We start from the raw sequence: 17739 nt of genomic DNA on the forward strand, positions 1-17739 counted from the left end.
TTTTAAATAAGATGTGGTGAAATGTTACCCGGATGTTACTTCCTTTGCCCTCCCAGGTAAATGTATGCAAAGATACCTGAAATGTAGGTGTGCGCATCCATAAACCAGTCACCTGAGAGCACTGATCCTGAAGGAAAAGTTTTCCCTATCTCTACACGACTCTCAGAGCGAGAGGAAGCGATAGACACACGCGCCTCAGACTGGAGAGCAGGTAACTTACTGGTTCCTTCAAACATTAACATCTAAAACACGGGTGTTCTTCTGCTGTGGTAGTTTGGACCCCGCTGGTTCCTGTTGTGTGTGTGTACGATATTTTATGATTCGCTTTATGAGCTTACAGCGAGTTCACTACTGGATTTGTCGCGTTTTCATTCACCTTAACCTAATAAGTCGTCGATTAGGTCAACGTTTTCTTTACGTTACGCGCTAAACGTTTGGTTTCTCTTTCACCAGACCCCTTTGGTGCAACCCCTGTGACAATTCTGCGTGTAAAAAAGGCGGCTTTGTGGTGCAATAAAATCAGAAAGGCGTTATAACAACTCCGAATTAAAAAGTTCTGGTGACGTAATATCCCTTGCTGTGCATATAAATCGTATTAAGAAACGTTAAGTGTAAATACTAGTCTTGGCATAAATGCAGAAGTCGATATGTGCTCTCGTGTTGACTTACAGGGTGTGCCGGCTGTTCAACTCGCTTTACCTGTTCAGCTGTCTGTATTCATTGTGAGAGAGCACGAGGAGGAAAAAGAGCTGCTTTTGCTGAAATTATGCGGCAATTTTGCAAAAAATGTTCCTGCGGCGCGATAACCAAAATAATATAATCCGTGTCTGTACCGTGCTGCACGATCACCATGGTACGTTTCCAAAACAAATATGGCATTTCCATGGATTTGTTTTGAACGGAAATTCACCGGGGGCTTTCGGAGTGAGCTGCGCGTGGCCCCAGGGGGCGCTAGAGAGCATGTCGTTATATTTTGTTAATTACTGTGTTATTATAAAGCGAGACAGATGAAGAAACGTGCCCGTGAAAAGTGCGTATTAAACCGGGTGTCGTGTGAAAACGCACACCTGTGACCTCGGTAAATCAATATTACTGTGGCAAGTGTGCCTTCTGTGTGTCGCTAAGCGATCATTGAGCATAAAAACAAGTCGTCGTGAAAATAATATCAGATACGTTCTAACTTAATAAAAGTTTTGCCTGGTGTCCGTTTCCCCCGCTATTTCTGTCGACCGAACCAGCCATGCCATTAATTATGAACTAATCATTTGAGTCTGCCCTTTCTTTTCACTAAACTGGCCAAACGGGTTTGCAAAACAGTCCGAGTCCACTCTCATTCGTTCCCCCTACTCTCTCCATGAATCACCTGAAGCGCTTTCTCGCTCGGTGAAATAAAGGGTGTTGAGATACTCAAGAAGACAGAAGCGGCGGCGGACGGACTGGATGCTTCACCTATAAACCACTGAAACGAAAGGCTGCTTTTTGAGAGGTAATGGATAAGATTGAGCTGTGTCGTGTCACACTTGACTTCATCAGTGTCTTTGTTTTGTCTGTTTTCCTTTTTTTAATCTAAGGTGCATTTCTAAAAATGACTGAATGTCCTAATTGATCTGTGACCTAACGCTTGTTTAGTCTAAGCCCTATCTGAGAAAGCAGGGCACAGTGTTTTTGTCTACTCGCGCTGCTCTGTTGTTTTCCTGTGAACGTGCCTTAGATGGATACGGTTGTACAGCAGAGTTTCATCGCTTTTTGCAATTCTGTGCTGTTTTTAAAATGTACAAAACGTGCATAGAGACACCGTTCCTTTAAGACTTGATCAAAGAAAATATAAACCTCTCACAGACTCCCATCAGAAAACATGAAAGTTAAAGCAAACTTTTGTGGTGTTTTTGGAAAAATCATAATTTCGGAATGTATGCAACTCACTAGAGGCCAAAAAAGTTCCCGAACATCACAATGGTGTACTTTATCGATTATGGACCTCGTGAAATTTCACCAAAAATACTGCAACACATTTTCATTTCTTGCTATCAATAAAAGTAAAATTGTTGTTGCTCTGTTTATTTACCTCTCCAAAAATAACCGTGGTTTCACTTAGCTTATTGCTTTTATAAAATGGTTGTCATTTTTTAAACCATTAGCTTTATTGAACTGCTGAATTAGTTATTTGTTAGTTATTCTGACTACTGGATTGGATCTTAAAGTGACAGCAGCCTGAAACTCACCCACTTCTTGTAATTGACTTATTTGTTAATTTACTTAATCTAATTATTGCATTTGCAAGTAATGGCTTATAAACGTTTTACATATTAGGCTGTTAGTTTTTGCTTTGATTTTTACCATTGATCATCTCTCTCTCTGTCTCTCTCTCTCTCTCTCTCTCTCTCTCTCTCTCTGTCTCTGTCTCTCTCTCTCTCTCTCTCTCTCTCTCTCTCTCTCTCTCTCTCTCTCTCTCTCTCTCTCTCTCTCTCTCTCTCTCTCTCTCTCTGTCTCTCTCTGTCTCTCTCTCTCTCTCTCTGTCTCTCTCTCTCTCTGTCTCTCTGTCTCTCTCTCTCTCTCTCTCTCTCTCTCTCTGTCTCTCTCTCTGTCTCTCTCTCTCTCTCTCTCTCTCTCTGTGTCTCTCTCTGTCTCTCTCTCTGTGTCTCTCTCTCTGTCTCTCTCTCTCTCTCTCTCTCTCTCTCTCTCTGTCTCTCTCTCTCTCTCTCTCTCTCTCTCTCTCTCTCTCTCTCTCTCTCTCTCTCTCTGTCTCTCTCTCTCTCTGTCTCTCTCTCTCTCTCTCTCTCTCTCTCTCTCTCTCTCTCTCTCTCTCTCTCTCTGTCTCTCTCTCTCTCTCTCTCTGTCTCTCTCTCTCTCTCTCTCTCTCTCTCTCAGATGGACAGATCGGTCGGGCCGATGCGTGTGTTGGTGACGGGCGGCAGTGGGCTGGTGGGGCGAGCGATAGAGCGGGTGGTGAAAAAGGAGGGTGGAGGAAGAGAAGGAGAAACATGGATATTCTTGTCATCCAAAGAGACCAATCTTGTGTAAGAATCATTTATCAGACTTCACACATATTACACGACCATTAGACATATTACACAAAATGAAATGCATGACACGCACTTCATATATATGTATATGAATATAGCTCCACCCACTGCCACAAGGCGCAGAGAATGAGTCACTAAGCTCTCAATTTTAAATATCAGTGTAAATATGTATATTTTGCAATGGATGTAAAATATTGTTTCTATATACACCACCATCTTTATGTAAATATTTTAATATTCATCCATCATTTTAATTTGATTGTTTGCAGCTCTTTATAAGATTGTAGGGGTTTCTTTTCACTCATCATAACTGTTCTTCCTTTGATAGTAATATTCAGGCAGAAATGATATTTAGACAAAGAAGCTCTGACAAAAGGGTTTTTGTTTGTCACATGCATGATAAATATATGTACACACGCTGCTTTAGGAGCGCTGAAGAGACGAGAGCAGCCTTCGAGAGACATCGTCCAACACACGTTATTCATTTGGCCGCCATGGTGGGCGGACTCTATAGAAACATGAGACAGAACCTGGACTTCTGGGTAATTATTAACATTAAGTAACAAGGTTGGAAATATCACTGTTAAATGATTGCATTCTATATTGATTGTATGGGCTTTGTGTTTTCAGAGGAATAATGTGCACATCAATGACAACGTGCTGAACATGTCTCAGGAGTTCGGGGTGGTGAAGGTCGTTTCCTGTCTGTCTACGTGTGTTTTTCCAGATAAAACCACCTACCCTATAGATGAGACTGTGGTAAATTACACGCACGCACACACACACACACACACTCTTAATGACAGATGTTTGATAGAGTATCTGTTTACTGTTCCCTTAAAGTGCTCACACCACCAGTCATTTTCCTCAATTATTTAAAATCTATCCATTCATCTCAACTTTCCTTAAAAGGATACTCCACGCCAAAACGAAAATGTTGTCATTAATCACTCACCGCCATGTCGTTCCAAACCCGGAAAAGCTTTGTTTCTCTTCAGAAAACGGTTCGATAAAAAACCGGGAGGCTTGTTGATTGCCAGGTAATGAATACAGTCAAAGTCCAGAAAAGAATGAAACTCATCGTCAGAATACTCCATCTGCCGTCAAAAATAAGACTTTATATAATAATTAGTTTCTTTGTGTTGCTGTTGCTTGTACTTTGCGCTTGTTTGTCAGCCAAGATACATTTTCTGTGCATCTTTACACTTTGATATGAACAAAAACCGTGTATCACACGTAGCTTTGCAGATGGAGTGTTCTGACGTATTTCGTACTGACGGTGTTCATTACCTGGCAGTCAATGGGACAGTAACAAACCTCCTGGTTTTCATCTAAGATATCTTAAATGGTTTGAGAACAAACAAGGCTTTTACAGGTTTGGAACTACATGGGGGTAAGAGATCAGTGACCATAGTTTCATTTTGGGTGGGAGTATCCCTTTAATTTAATTGAAAGTAAGTTGTACAAATGTCAGAAGCTTTGCGATACGTTTAAGAACATTAGGATACATGACCACCCACATTAACATGCCAAAAATGCTGTTCACAAACATGTCCTGTCCCGCCCCATCATGGTGAGGTTATGAGGAAATCAGACACAATCACCCCTAAACAGAGTGAAGAATTAAAAACTGCAACTAATAGAGATTTTTGTTTCATGAGCTTAAACTCTTGTGTTTTTCTTTTTCTGTGTGTCAGATGCACAACGGTGCTCCTCATGAGTCTAATTATGGTTATGCCTACGCCAAACGCATGATTGACGTCCACAACAGGTCAGTTCTGTTCTCTTGGGTGTCAAAGTTCACTGATTATGAGCTGGTTTTTTGTTTGGTCTTTTCGGGCTATTCTCATGAAAACATGTCCAGATTACATTTTGAAAGAAAACTTTCGTCATGCTATTGTCTGCATGGGTGTAGTTTGACGTGGCTGTTGGTGCCCAACAGTGATACTGGGTATTCAGGTTTCTGGGTTTCACGTTATACATTTACATAGACTTGTCTTGATCTTGCACATAAGTAGGTGTGATAGCTTTGCTAAACAGTGAGGGACAAGTGTGTGTGTGTGTGAGAGAGAGAGAGAGAGAGAGAGAGAGATATTGACTATGTAAATATAGTTTGACACCTGCTTGAAAAGCCTAACCGTCATTTTGTTGTATGATGATGTTTTAAACGGTTTGTAAGCTTTGTTAATGGTTACCTGCTCACCTGCTCAGGTTCGAGTGATCCAATGTAATTTACTCTAGTTATTCTACTAAATATGATGAACTTGCTAGTTAATAAAAATCCCAGATTTCACAGGCTAGTTTTTACTTTTATTAGACTGTGCAAACATTAAATGTGTTTAACTGGAATCCGTGCATCTTGACCTTGAACACCAGTATTTATCCAGAAGTTCTGGTTCATGTAGCTGTATATTAGTGAGTTGTTTTTAACACCCAGTGTATTTATGTAAAGTGTATGTTCCTGGTGGATGAGTGCTGGTCTTCCAGTGGTGTGCATCAATTGCATTGTGAATGATAAATGCAAGAGCTGTCAATCTAAAAGATCAATCCAAGCATGCTCACGCTGTAAAACAGTCACTGATTGGTCTTTACTCATCATCCCTGCCCATCATACCTAAAATACAGTTTTTATTGGTAGACTCTTCCCAATGCTTTCAAATTCCTTTGAAAAACAAAACAAAACACTGTACTGGATGTCTTGTTTTCCTGACGGTGTTATGTTTGGGCTCATTTGAATCAAGAATAAATCTATGTGACCTACTATGGAAGTCAATGGTGGCAAAAAATCTTCAAAATATTATTTTCGGGTGAATTATTCTTTTAACAGATCTCAGTTGAATTTTTGTTTTGAATTTAGGCATATATTTGCGGCTCCGATTTTTGGCCTTTTTTCTCTTTCAGACAAAATAATGGCGTTTGTAGTATTTCATTTAGGAATTTAGAAAATGATTTTTTTATAAATGATTTTTACATATTTATGACTTCAGGTCTATTACCTAATTGCAAGTTAAATAGCATTGTTTGCAGTTGACGCGTAAATAAATCATTCATTAAAAATTCACAAAAACCTTTTGTTTTCCAGAGCTGGGTAGATTACTTACAAACTGGTCTGGTTATGTGATGATGAATTGTAACATAATCAAGGTTACTTTGTTTAGGTAACAAAGGTTTAGGTAATCTGAATACTTTGAGATTACTTTTGTAAATGTAAGTTAGTTTTACCAATGTCCTTGCTACATTTCTGTGCAGTAGTGGGAGTGTTGATCATGGTAATATCATTACTTTCTATGGAGGGTAAGAGAGCTTTCTGGTGGAATCTGAGATGTCTTCATTTGTGTTCTGAAGTAATAAATTTTTGGGTGAACTATCGCAAAATGTTGATATAAGAAAGTCAAAGAAAACGCACTCAGTCAACATCATAAAATGCCTTAAAAATGATTACAACAGGGATTCCTGAGCATAATGTATGAACTGCAGGGGGTTTGTTAGTTGCTAATAAATTAAACCATAAAAATGTACAGTATAAATAATAAAAATGATTAAAAACATTGACACGCTAGAGATATATAAATACCTTGTTTACCTTTGTCTTGTGTGTGTTTGTCCATTAGGGCGTTATATCAGCAGTACGGTTTGAAATACACAGCCGTCATCCCCACCAACATGTTCGGACCCCATGACAACTACAACATTGAGGACGGTCACGTGATGCCGGGGTTGATCCACAAGACGTACCTGGCAAAGAGTGAGACGCGTTTAACTTTCTTGGAAGAACTAGAGTCTCATTAAAGTTCTGCTCACAGGGTAAATGATGTGTGTTTGTGTCGTAGAGGAAGGTAAACCTCTGGAGGTCTGGGGTTCAGGTCGGGCTCTGCGGCAGTTCATCTATTCTCTGGATCTAGCTCGTCTGTTTCTGTGGGTTCTGAGGGAGTATGGCGAGGTGGAGCCCATTATTCTGTCAGGTACTGGGTTTGATATCACTTGTGTTGGTTCTGCTTCATCACAGCTCATCGCTTGATTAAATATCGCAATAATTTTTCTTTGTTTCTGTCTAGTTGGGGAGGAGGATGAGCTAACTATAAAGGATGCTGTGGACGCTGTGGTTGAAGCATTTGAATTCACAGGGGAAGTGATTGTATCCTTTCAAACACAAATAGTGTCTGTAGTTATTTTTACAGTTAGGTTGATGAGAATTTCCTCCTTGAGCAATTCTAAGAAAGAATTGTTGAGAAAAGTAGTCCATGAATGAACTAAACTTCAAAGCTCTTGTTCACACGAACTTGCAGATGAACCTTAACTAAGCTCTCTTAGTATGATACTAGTAAATCAGACGGCCAGATCAAGAAAACTGCCAATAACGCCAAACTACGCAAATACCTGCCAGACTTCAAGTTCACGCCGTTCAAGAAAGGTGATCATTTATGCCATGTTTTTAATAATAGTGACCCAAAACACTACTAAAAGTAGTCTTTTTTTCAATTAAGATTTAAACCTCTGTTTTTCCTTCTTTTTCAGCCGTCAAGGAGACGTGTGATTGGTTTGCAGCCAATTACGACATCGCCCGTAAATGAAGATCTTCGCATCATTTGAACACTGTTCAGTGCTGGAAAATGAAACCACTACTGATCAAACACTTCCTACAACCCTTGGGTTGGTTACATGTTTGTAAAATGGGAAACAGTGTTTTGAAATCATGTTTTTGGTACACGTCAGTTTTTAAGGAGAAAATATTCAGCAGTAAATTTGCACATGATTTGTCTAAGCATATTAAAAGCATGTAAACCAGTTTAAAAACTTTAAGCATCTTATTTGTCCGCTGTACTGTGACTGATGTGCATTTTCTTCTGTTTTTGTTGGTGTGTCAATCAGGGTATTTTCTGGGTTTTTCTAATGACCTGTAGCTACTGTACGTTTTTACAATACACTCCTATTTAAAATAATGATGCTTAATGTGCTTTTTCTATATGAAGTTTTAAAATATATATATATATATATATATATATATATATATATATATATATATATATATATATATATATATTATTATTATTATTTATTTATTTATTTTTTTTTTTTTTGAGTTCCCACATAATGTGATTTTTTTTTTTCATTTCTATCATTAAAAGTTTATATTGAGGTTTACTCAAAACACAATCGTAAAGATAAGTGTGATATACAAATCTAAATAAAGAAAAAGCAAGAAGCTCTAAAATTTTTTTTTTTTTTTAATGTGCGTCTTAAACCATCATGAGAACGATTTTCTGTTTTTGTAATTCATTTAGAATCATTTAATAATTTATAATTTAATCAGAGTGTAATGATTTATTATAAATTAGTAATTTTCCATTGACTCTGTTTGGGTATATTAGCATTTTGTTGAATTTTGAGCTTAACACTTATTGAAAGTATTGAAACTGGCTATTCAATAAACCCTGCAGTGTTTTTCTTTTTTTTTTTTTTTTTTTTTTTTTTTTAACTATCACTTCATTTCCTGAATACTGCCTTGTGGCTCACAGAATATGTGCAAAATTGAAATGTGAACTTTTGATACCACGTGGACACTGGATAAATGGGATCTGCAAAACAGGCTAAATCATTAGGACCAAATAGGTTTTACTATTTTAGTATTGGTGGGTAAAATTCTTCACATCATTCTTTTGAAAAGACTAGAAAATTATGTTGACATTAGAGAAAGTGCATCAGTGTGGTTCAAATCATACTTATCTAATCATCATCAAGGCTTCGTACCAGGGCCATTACTTTTCACACTTGGTGAAACATGGCGTTAGCTTTCACTGTTATGCTAATAAGCTCTATATTTCTTTGTGGCCCAATGAAACATACCAGTTTGCAAAACAAGCAGTTGATGTAAAAAAAACTGGGTGACTGGTAATTTGGATGATTAGTATTTGAGCTCATATAAGTAAATATATAATATTTCCTTCACATCCACTATGATCCTAGAATAATAATACCTAAAATATTAAACTGTGGACAAATCTACTTAACACTGTTCGGGAGGCAGACACACTCTGTCAATTTAAATCTATATTAAAAACTCTTTAACCTGGCTTACACGTAACACTAACTTACGCACTTCTATAATTTAAAACCCTTAAAGGTTTGTTTAGGTGCATTAATTAGGTCAACCAGAACTAAGAACATTTCTCATAACATCCAGTGCACTTGTTACATCATTGAAGGAATGGCATCTACTCAAATATTAGTATCCAGTCTTGCAGTTGATTGGTTTTTATGCTACCAGGCCCTGAATGTCAGCGAGCCAAGGATCTGCATGGATTGTATTTTTCCAAAGTTAGACTAAATAAAACATATACAATGCTTTTTTCTTAAATATGCAATGAACATGGTTTTGTCCAAATCTGTTTAATTTTGGCGTTTAATTTTTTACTTTTTTAAAGGGTTGCAAAGCCTGATACTGTTTTAGAGATTTTGAGGACTTCTGGGTTTGAGAACTTTCTCAAGCTCTCAACAGAAATCACTGTTGCTGGGTAAAAAAGATAATACGCTTAAACTAAAAATGTTAAAATGTCCTTTTCTTCAAAACCTAATTGTTTAAGCAGTTCCATATATATATATATATATATATATATATATATATATATATATATATATATATATATATATATATATATATATATATATATATATCTATATATCTATATATATATATATATATATAGATAGATATATATAATATACATATTATATATTTTGTTCTATATGTTGTTATAAAAATCTTAAAATCATAAACTAAACTTTCCTTTTTTCTGCTTAGAAAACCTAAAATTGCAAAACTGTCAACTGACAAAAACTGCAAAACTGTCAACTGATACCACAAATCCTTGTGTAACACAGTTACCTGATAATAAGTGTTACCAGCGGATGCATGTCTCTCGAGTGCTTGCAAACTACAAGTTAAGCATTTTACATCCTGTGCTGTCCAACCCCTTCTTATGACAACCTATGAAATGTCATGAAAGACATCTTGAGCTTTTCCGTAAATTCAAATTTGATCTTGACGTCAGCATTTGTCATATGCCTTTTTACAAGCAGTAAGCTGAGGGCCTCGATTTAGTACTGCCTGTCCTTCCCTTTTTTACAGAATGCGAGAGTGAAAACAAGGAAACATCTGACTGCACTATAGAAACACCAGAGAGGAGGTAACGGTTTTGTCAGTTTCTTAAACATTTTAACCAAACTAATACACAACCTGCTGAGAACATTTTCTTGATTCAGAAATCAGAAATCGTTTTGAACCAATTTGAGCTCAAAAATAGCTTATAAAGTGAGTTTGCACTGTGATTGTGTTGTGTGCATGGTGCCTTTTCTGATGTTCACATGCTTTGACTGATGAAGATGAAGGTGAAGTGTTTCTATGTTGACAGAACGTGTCTGTGGTAAAACTGGCTGATACCAGTTTCATTTGTATGTAGTTCATTGTGAGCTGTATAGGCAGGAAGAGAAAAAAAGAGCTGGTACTGATAGCTTGTTCTGAGAAAACAACGATTTTTAAAAATACTGCTGTGCTACTACTAAGTGAAACCTGATGCATCGATACCATTACAATTAGAAAAAAAATACTCCTCCTATAAATACTTGATTATTTACTATAGTATACTTCTTTTTATTACATGTATGTTTTTATCAAACCCCTTCAGATGGAGAAGTCAGTCGGGCCGATGCGTGTGTTGGTGACGGGCGGCAGTGGGCTGGTGGGGCGAGCGATAGAGCGGGTGGTGAGAGAGGAGGGTGGAGGAAAAGAAGGAGAAACATGGATATTCTTGTCATCCAAAGATGCCAATCTTGTGTAAGAAAAGTATAAATTATAACATCATTGCATATATAACATGTACTTTGTATTCAATGAGTGCATGTTATAAAACCTTTTCTCAGGATTATAAAATATTTTTTAATTTTCTTTTTAATTGCTTTAGCATTGCAGTTCAATAGAACTTATATATGTCTATATAATATAGTTTCCAGTTGTGTCACATGCATGATATATATGTACACACGCTGCTTTAGGAGCGCTGAAGAGACGAGAGCAGCGTTTGAGAGACATCGTCCAACACACGTTATTCATTTGGCCGCCATGGTGGGCGGACTCTATAAAAACATGAGACAGAACCTGGACTTCTGGGTAATTATTAACATAAGTATCATAAGTTTGGAAATATTACTGTTGAATGATTGTACATTAGCTGTGTTGGTTTGTTGTTTTCAGAGGAATAATGTGCACATCAATGACAACGTGCTGAACATGTCTCAGGAATTCGGGGTGGTGAAGGTCGTTTCCTGTCTGTCTACGTGTGTTTTTCCAGATAAAACCACCTACCCTATAGATGAGACTGTGGTAAAGTGCTCACACTGACATTTTCTATATGTTCTCTTAAAAGATTCTATATATGTTTCTTTAACAGGCTTATATCAATCTCATTTTGTCCTGTCTAGTCAAACACAATCCAAGCTTGACATTAACAACCGCTGAAACAGCTTAATGCAATTTAATAGTTGTGGTTTATGGGCTTAGTCAAACTTAAGCCCATAAAAAGTCTTAAATCGGTAAAAAATCTTTATTATAATTTCAAGAGGTATTAAATTTGGGGATAAAAAGACATGAATCGCAATATGGCTGGATTAAACTTCAAAAGGCTATGATTTCAAAACACAATGTGAGTGTTTTTATATTACTATACCACTGAGGAGAACCGACTGTCTTTAGAAAAGTATCTATAGCTTTTTCAATTCATCTCATATATTATTTCTGCTGTTCCAAAAGTGCCAGCTAATGGCCGAAAATGAATGTCCAAACTCCAGAAGGGTCACTGTCCTGCAGAGTCCTAGAAAGACCTCGATTAGCTGGTTCACGTTGGAGCTGAACTCTGCAGGACATTGCCCTACCCTAATTATACGGTATTAACTTTATTTATGCAGCTCTTAAAAATGGAATTCAATTGAGATTTGCTGGTATAAGATCAGCAAAGAGAATCAGGTGCTATGTAGGATTACTAAATTGCAGGACATACAACAATATTTTTACACAGTATTTTAACTTTAATAATATAAAACATAATTTAGCTACAAGATGGTGGGCAGTGAAAATGCTCGTTATAAAAGTACCTAGTAACTTGATGACCTAACCTCAAGCCCTGGATACAATCATTTCTGAACAACAGAAAAACCGGTCGTCAAAAATTAGACCTCATTGATACAGTGATTAAAAAAGCATGATGTTAGAAATTTAAATTAGTGAATGTCTGATTGCAATTTTGTACAATTCTTTCTGTGTCTCTGTGTGTGTCAGATGCACAACGGTGTCCCCCATGAGTCTAATTATGGTTATGCCTACTCCAAACGCATGATTGACGTCCACAACAGGTTAGTTCTCGGCGCCAAAAGTTCACTGGTTAAGAACTGTCCTTGGCTCTGTTTCATGAAAACGTGTCCAGATTGCATTTCTATGACGAAATTTAGCTTAGTTACTTTTAGAACCATTTGGGTTTTGTCTGCATGGGTGTAGCTTGACATTTGGCCTGGGGGCGCCAGACCATGATACTGGGTATTTGGTTTCTAGGTTTCACATTGGACATTCACGCAACCTGTTTAAACAACAGCTTTGTCTGATGAGCCATCCAGTTTGTCCTGAGTGATTTAAAACAATATATTCATAACTATCTAAATCTTTCCCACCCGTGTTTGCCATTTAAATTTGCCCCACAGTGCCTAAATGTTTCTGTCAATGCACAATGAACTGTGGTATAATTGTTTTTAACATTTGTGACCAGTTGCACCAGCTAGATGTAAGCCCGATCATAAGACTAGACTGGATGTAAAATGTGCTTTAAGTCGTGCGTAGATTTTATACCCGTTGCATCATCTCTCCGTAGTGTTACGTTTTACACTAAATCGTACGCCTAGTCCGAGGTAGCTGTAAAGTGATTTGCTTGGACATTATTGGTTTTTAGGATTCATATCTGTTAGTTAATTATTACTGCAGATGTGAACTGTGTTTATGGGATAAGCAATGTTAATAGTGGCGCTTGGTAGACTATAGTCACCACACTGCTGAAAGTAATTGACCCAATATAAAATGTTTGTAGGCTACAGCTTGTAATTATGCAGTAAAATATTACATATTATCCTGGATTATTAAAATATATCGTACCATTCAACATGACAATATCTTGCTTGGAAGGACAGCATTATTTTTACTTTTGTAGAGGGCATTTTCCCACTAATATTTTCAATTTAAAATTCTCTGATCTATAAATTCAGTTCTAATGCGTTAAATCATTTATCGTGCACAAGATTAAAAAGGAAGAATTTCACTTGAACTTCGCTCATGGTGGTGGTCTAAACAGTCTAAACAGAAATAACTTGTGGAATTAAAAAGATTATTCTAAATGTTGAAAAAAAAGTAAACTAATATGAAAATGATGAAATTTGATCTTTGTTCTCCAATAATCCTTGTGATCACCCATCAATCAAAACGAAAATAATGTGCAAGGAACAACTCGTCACCAGTGTCAATAAGATAAGTAAAATAAGTTACTAGTAAGAATTAAATTAGAGAGCTCTACAGTTCAGTTCTTACTAGTAACAATGTTTAGAGAACTGTCTAATCGTTCTACTTAGAGCTGTTCACACCCTTGAACTCAAACTATCACAATATAAATGCCTAAACATAGCATCTAATGAGTTTGAAAAGGTCAGGTGAGACTGTTTGTAGCTCTATGAAACCCCCCAATTCACAAGGAAGAGAATGTTTTTTACAAGGTGTTAGCACAGTAATTATGATATGGTCATCAGAGCAAATTAAAAGAATGCTGAATTTGGTGATAATGAAATGGATTTACAAATCAATTCCTTTGCAGTTACTTTTATTTAATACAGTATATAGTATGCAACTTTTAATAATATATAGTATGCAACTACTTTTACCTCAGCAAATTCAGTGTGCACTGATCTATAAGTTTAAGCAAAATTAAGAAAGGAGTTTATTGCTAAATGCACATATATTACATATTCATTAAATTTCAGTTAGTTTTGTCATGAACCATGTTTTATTACAGCTACAGTTTAAATAATTATGTTTCAACAACATGGAGTAGAAAACGTAATGGTCCTAAGGGCAGGCATAAGTTGAATTAAGTTCTCGGTGGACTTTGTAAGACTCCGAACACAATTTATTCGGGTTACGATAGGGTTTCAACATGTTACTGTATGTTAATTCTGTTTGTCCATTAGGGCGTTATATCAGCAGTACGGTTTGAAATACACAGCCGTCATCCCCACCAACATGTTCGGACCCCATGACAACTACAACATTGAGGACGGTCACGTGATGCCGGGGTTGATCCACAAGACGTACCTGGCAAAGAGTGAGACGCGTTTAACTTTCTTTGAAGAACTAGAGTCTCATTAAAGTTCTGCTCACAGGGTAAATGATGTGTGTTTGTGTCGTAGAGGAAGGTAAACCTCTGGAGGTCTGGGGTACAGGTCGGGCTCTGCGGCAGTTCATCTATTCTCTGGATCTAGCTCGTCTGTTTCTGTGGGTTCTGAGGGAGTATGACGAGGTGGAGCCCATCATTCTGTCAGGTACTCCAGCTGGGTTTGATATCACATGTGTTGGTCCTGCTTCATCACAGCTCATCGCTTGATCAAATATCAAGATCGTGTTTCTCTTTTTCTTTGTTTCTTTCTGTCTAGTTGGGGAGGAGGATGAGCTAACTGTAAAAGACACTGTGGACGCTGTGGTTGAAGCATTTGGGTTCAAAGGGGAAGTGATTGTATCCTTTCACACATATACTGTCTGGAATTATGTCTGGCTTAATGCCTGTTTCACACACACTCTGCAATCTGTGTGCATTACATATGCAGTGAAGAAGCAGCACGGACTCATTATGCTTCCACACAGAACGCGTTTGCAGTCCGCAAGTGTTTACCACAACTCCGACATCCAAAAAATCACTGCATATGGAGTATATATGGAGCACTGTATATGGCGTGAAACAGCAATCTTTCTTCTGTGGAGCACAGATAAGATATCTTGTAGATTAGCGATAAGTTGCTATGAATAGCACCATAAGCACCATAAAAATAGTCCATGACAGAATGAACTAACTAAGCATTCGTTCACACAGACTGAACCTGAACCTTAACTAAGTTCTCTCAGTATGATACTAGTAAATCAGACGGCCAGATCAAGAAAACCGCCAGTAACGCCAAACTACGCAAATACCGGCCAGACTTCAAGTTCACGCCGTTCAGACAAGGTGATCAGCAAAACAGAATCAGCATTTATATTTTTACAATATTAGTAACAAAAACGTCTAATAGATGTTTATCTTTTTTTCCACAGCCGTCCAGGAGACTTGTGATTGGTTTGCAGCCAATTATGACTCCGCCCGTAAATAAAGATCATTACATCTGATTGGCTGTGGGGAGTTTGAACAACAAAAGCCTGACTGATCAATTATTCTAAACAATATTTTTCTTTTATTTAATGTAACAATTTTTGGACATTTTTAAATAAGTTTTTCACACATTTGTTTTTATTTAATATTTTGTTCAGATCAGCCAATCCCAGTGCAAGGGACAGCTGGCCGATCAGAGCACGCCTCGGTTTTTCAGAACGATGATCTCTGTACAAATCGACCCAAAGCGATGCTTCGAAGAGAAGCAAAAATGTACAGTTTGTGGAAAACAATGCTTTTTACACCTTAATCTGTTTGAGCACATTGCATTACACCAAACACACAAAATAATGTTCTTTTTAGCAACATGTGACCAATTTAAGTTAAGTTAATGTTTTGTCAATTTAAACTTTGAGGTAAGAAGCTTAACTTTAAATTTTGAACATTAGGCTGCTATAAGATATGTTTTGTTGTTGTTTTTTTTTAATGTGTGTATGTATTTTTTAATAAATTTTGTATTTTTTTTCTACAACGCACTGTCAAATCCATTGGTTTAGTCCAAGAGGTGGCGCTATTTCAGTCTCTTCATTGACAGAATATGAAGCATGAATAAAACCAGTGGTTTTTTGACACCCACCACTTCTTTAAATGAGCATTGCCAGTCAACAGTTGGACAAGACCTGCTTTTTCTTTTCATTTCTGCGTTTAAGAATTAATGGCATTCAAAATGGCCTTTTAGAATAAGCCTTCATAAGTCGGCAAGTACACCAGTATCTGGGAATGATTGTTATAAGAATATATTGGAACCAAATCGACAGATTTTCATTTCTTTTAACATTGCTTCAGTTACATTACAAAGCTAGCATTATCAACTAATCTTAAGCAAACTGTTTTATTTTATTAGTTTTTTGTAATTTATGTATGATGTTTAGGAATCCATGAATCCAGTCCAGCAGGTGTCAGTCTATCTGTTTGTAATTTCCTTCATCTAAGTAAAGAAGAACGCGTTCTCCACGCGGCAGGACGCTGATCTTTAACCATACGGAGCTGCTGGAGCTTCATTAAGCAAGCAATGAGTCTCTCCGAGAGTTCAGTCAAAGCCAGCGACCCACCAGCGCTTCAGCCTGTGAGTATCCCCTGCTAACTCTGTGTTTCCTGCGCACTAAACGTCTTCTCTAACGTGAAGCAATGTTTGCTTTGAGTTCAGGATGTGTCTCGGCTGAAGATCGGGTTCATCGGAGCCGGGAACATGGCGTTTGGTATAGCGCAGGGCATCATCGCGTCAGGTGCATTATTATTATTATTATTGCGTGCGCTCGCGATTACGTCACTCTAAATGTGCATGACGTCAGTGTGGATTCTGGGAGCATTCAACATCCCGTCAAGTGATAAATATGACCTATATATTGGAATATTTTTCATAAAGTACTGCAGAATATGCAGGCACTGAAATCAGTATTAAGTAGTGTAGTTAATCTTAAAGAGTTGACTTTTATTAAAACAAATTGAGGCATGAAAATTGCAGTAATAATATCAGTTTCTTTGCTCTTTACTGACTTGTTGTACCGTTTTTGTGTTACAGAGAAGGTTCCACCAAGTAATATAACTATTAGCGCTCCTTCCATGAACAACCTTCCTCGCTTTCAGGTACGACATGTGACTTTATTAGCAACTGAAGTGTGCATTTCCATAAATATGTTAATATTTTAATAGTTTATGATCATTATGGTTGTCGTAATGTTATAATTTTGCATAATGTAATAAACAAAATCATAAATGCATATATTCATTGACTTTTTAGGATACTTTAACAAAACAAGGTGATAAGATGTATGAAATTACATAGTTCAAAACTTTTGTTAAAGCCAAAATGTAATAATAATAAATAATTGCGTCTTAATGGCTTGATTTCCACCGCTGGAGTACAGAAAGTAACTTTAATGAGCTTTTTTTGTCTTGATTTTGGGGTGAAATGTGGCCCTAATGTTTCTTTATGGAATAAAGAATATGCTTTTTAAGTAGATGGTGCACACCTGAATACTTTTAAGAAGCTAGCAATGCGATGCATTTGTGGTGACGGTGTCTCTCCTTTATTCCCAGCGTGAGATCTGGAGTAGATGGCGGACAGCTTAACTCGTCATGTCTGTGACCGGTTTCTGTGAATGTTCTGACAGGAGAGAGGCGTTTCGGTCACTCACTCGAATGCCGAGGTGGTTGATCGTTCTCGGTTGGTCTTCTTGGCTGTCAAACCTCACCTCGTCCCAACGGTCCTGAAC

At 37.2% G+C, this 17739-nt stretch overlaps 3 protein-coding genes across 4 annotated transcripts in view; all 3 read left to right on the top strand.

Annotated features, from left to right (window-relative positions):
- Positions 1-72: 72 nt before the first annotated feature.
- LOC122325236 (GDP-L-fucose synthase-like) lies at positions 73-7963 on the top strand. 2 transcript variants are annotated; one of them, XM_043220203.1, is made up of 10 exons: positions 73-211; positions 2869-3017; positions 3451-3565; positions 3654-3782; positions 4721-4794; positions 6635-6768; positions 6854-6985; positions 7079-7158; positions 7335-7434; positions 7539-7963. In XM_043220203.1, the coding sequence occupies exons 2-10, from the start codon at positions 2869-2871 to the stop codon at positions 7592-7594; spliced, it is 969 nt and encodes a 322-aa protein (XP_043076138.1). In that variant the 5' UTR covers positions 73-211; the 3' UTR covers positions 7595-7963. The 2 variants fall into 2 exon arrangements, with proteins under 2 accessions (XP_043076138.1, XP_043076137.1); XM_043220202.1 differs by lacking the exon at positions 73-211 and adding an exon at positions 1370-1486.
- A 2097-nt stretch (positions 7964-10060) lies between these two features.
- LOC122325237 (GDP-L-fucose synthase-like) lies at positions 10061-15549 on the top strand. Its single transcript, XM_043220204.1, has 10 exons — positions 10061-10207; positions 10706-10854; positions 11073-11187; positions 11272-11400; positions 12352-12425; positions 14295-14428; positions 14514-14645; positions 14757-14836; positions 15223-15322; positions 15409-15549. The coding sequence occupies exons 2-10, from the start codon at positions 10706-10708 to the stop codon at positions 15462-15464; spliced, it is 969 nt and encodes a 322-aa protein (XP_043076139.1). The 5' UTR covers positions 10061-10207; the 3' UTR covers positions 15465-15549.
- Positions 15550-16456: 907 nt separating this feature from the next.
- The window catches only part of pycr3 (pyrroline-5-carboxylate reductase 3), a 7217-nt gene continuing 5934 nt past the window's right edge, over positions 16457-17739 (top strand). Inside the window, exons 1-4 of the mRNA XM_043220205.1 lie at positions 16457-16589; positions 16671-16749; positions 17046-17110; positions 17638-17739. The exon at positions 17638-17739 is cut by the window's right edge and continues 78 nt beyond it. Of these exons, the coding sequence (XP_043076140.1) occupies positions 16536-16589; positions 16671-16749; positions 17046-17110; positions 17638-17739 (300 nt within the window). The 5' untranslated portion in view covers positions 16457-16535. The remainder of the gene's footprint in view (positions 16590-16670; positions 16750-17045; positions 17111-17637) is intronic.

The sequence above is a fragment of the Puntigrus tetrazona genome, chromosome 20 (genome assembly GCF_018831695.1).
Source record: "Puntigrus tetrazona isolate hp1 chromosome 20, ASM1883169v1, whole genome shotgun sequence".
In the NCBI taxonomy this organism is placed as follows: domain Eukaryota; kingdom Metazoa; phylum Chordata; class Actinopteri; order Cypriniformes; family Cyprinidae; genus Puntigrus; species Puntigrus tetrazona.

What these genes read in the sequence shown, in the direction of transcription:
- LOC122325236 (XM_043220203.1), top strand. Translation starts at nt 2,869, where the DNA reads ATGGACAGATCGGTCGGGCCGATGCGTGTGTTGGTGACGGGCGGCAGT. An exon ending in GGAGCCCATTATTCTGTCAG is followed by an intron (nt 6,986 to 7,078) that starts GTACTGGGTTTG and finishes GTTTCTGTCTAG; the next exon opens with TTGGGGAGGAGGATGAGCTA. An exon ending in GTTCACGCCGTTCAAGAAAG is followed by an intron (nt 7,435 to 7,538) that starts GTGATCATTTAT and finishes CTTCTTTTTCAG; the next exon opens with CCGTCAAGGAGACGTGTGAT.
- LOC122325237 (XM_043220204.1), top strand. Translation starts at nt 10,706, where the DNA reads ATGGAGAAGTCAGTCGGGCCGATGCGTGTGTTGGTGACGGGCGGCAGT. An exon ending in GGTTCAAAGGGGAAGTGATT is followed by an intron (nt 14,837 to 15,222) that starts GTATCCTTTCAC and finishes AAGTTCTCTCAG; the next exon opens with TATGATACTAGTAAATCAGA. An exon ending in GTTCACGCCGTTCAGACAAG is followed by an intron (nt 15,323 to 15,408) that starts GTGATCAGCAAA and finishes TTTTTTCCACAG; the next exon opens with CCGTCCAGGAGACTTGTGAT.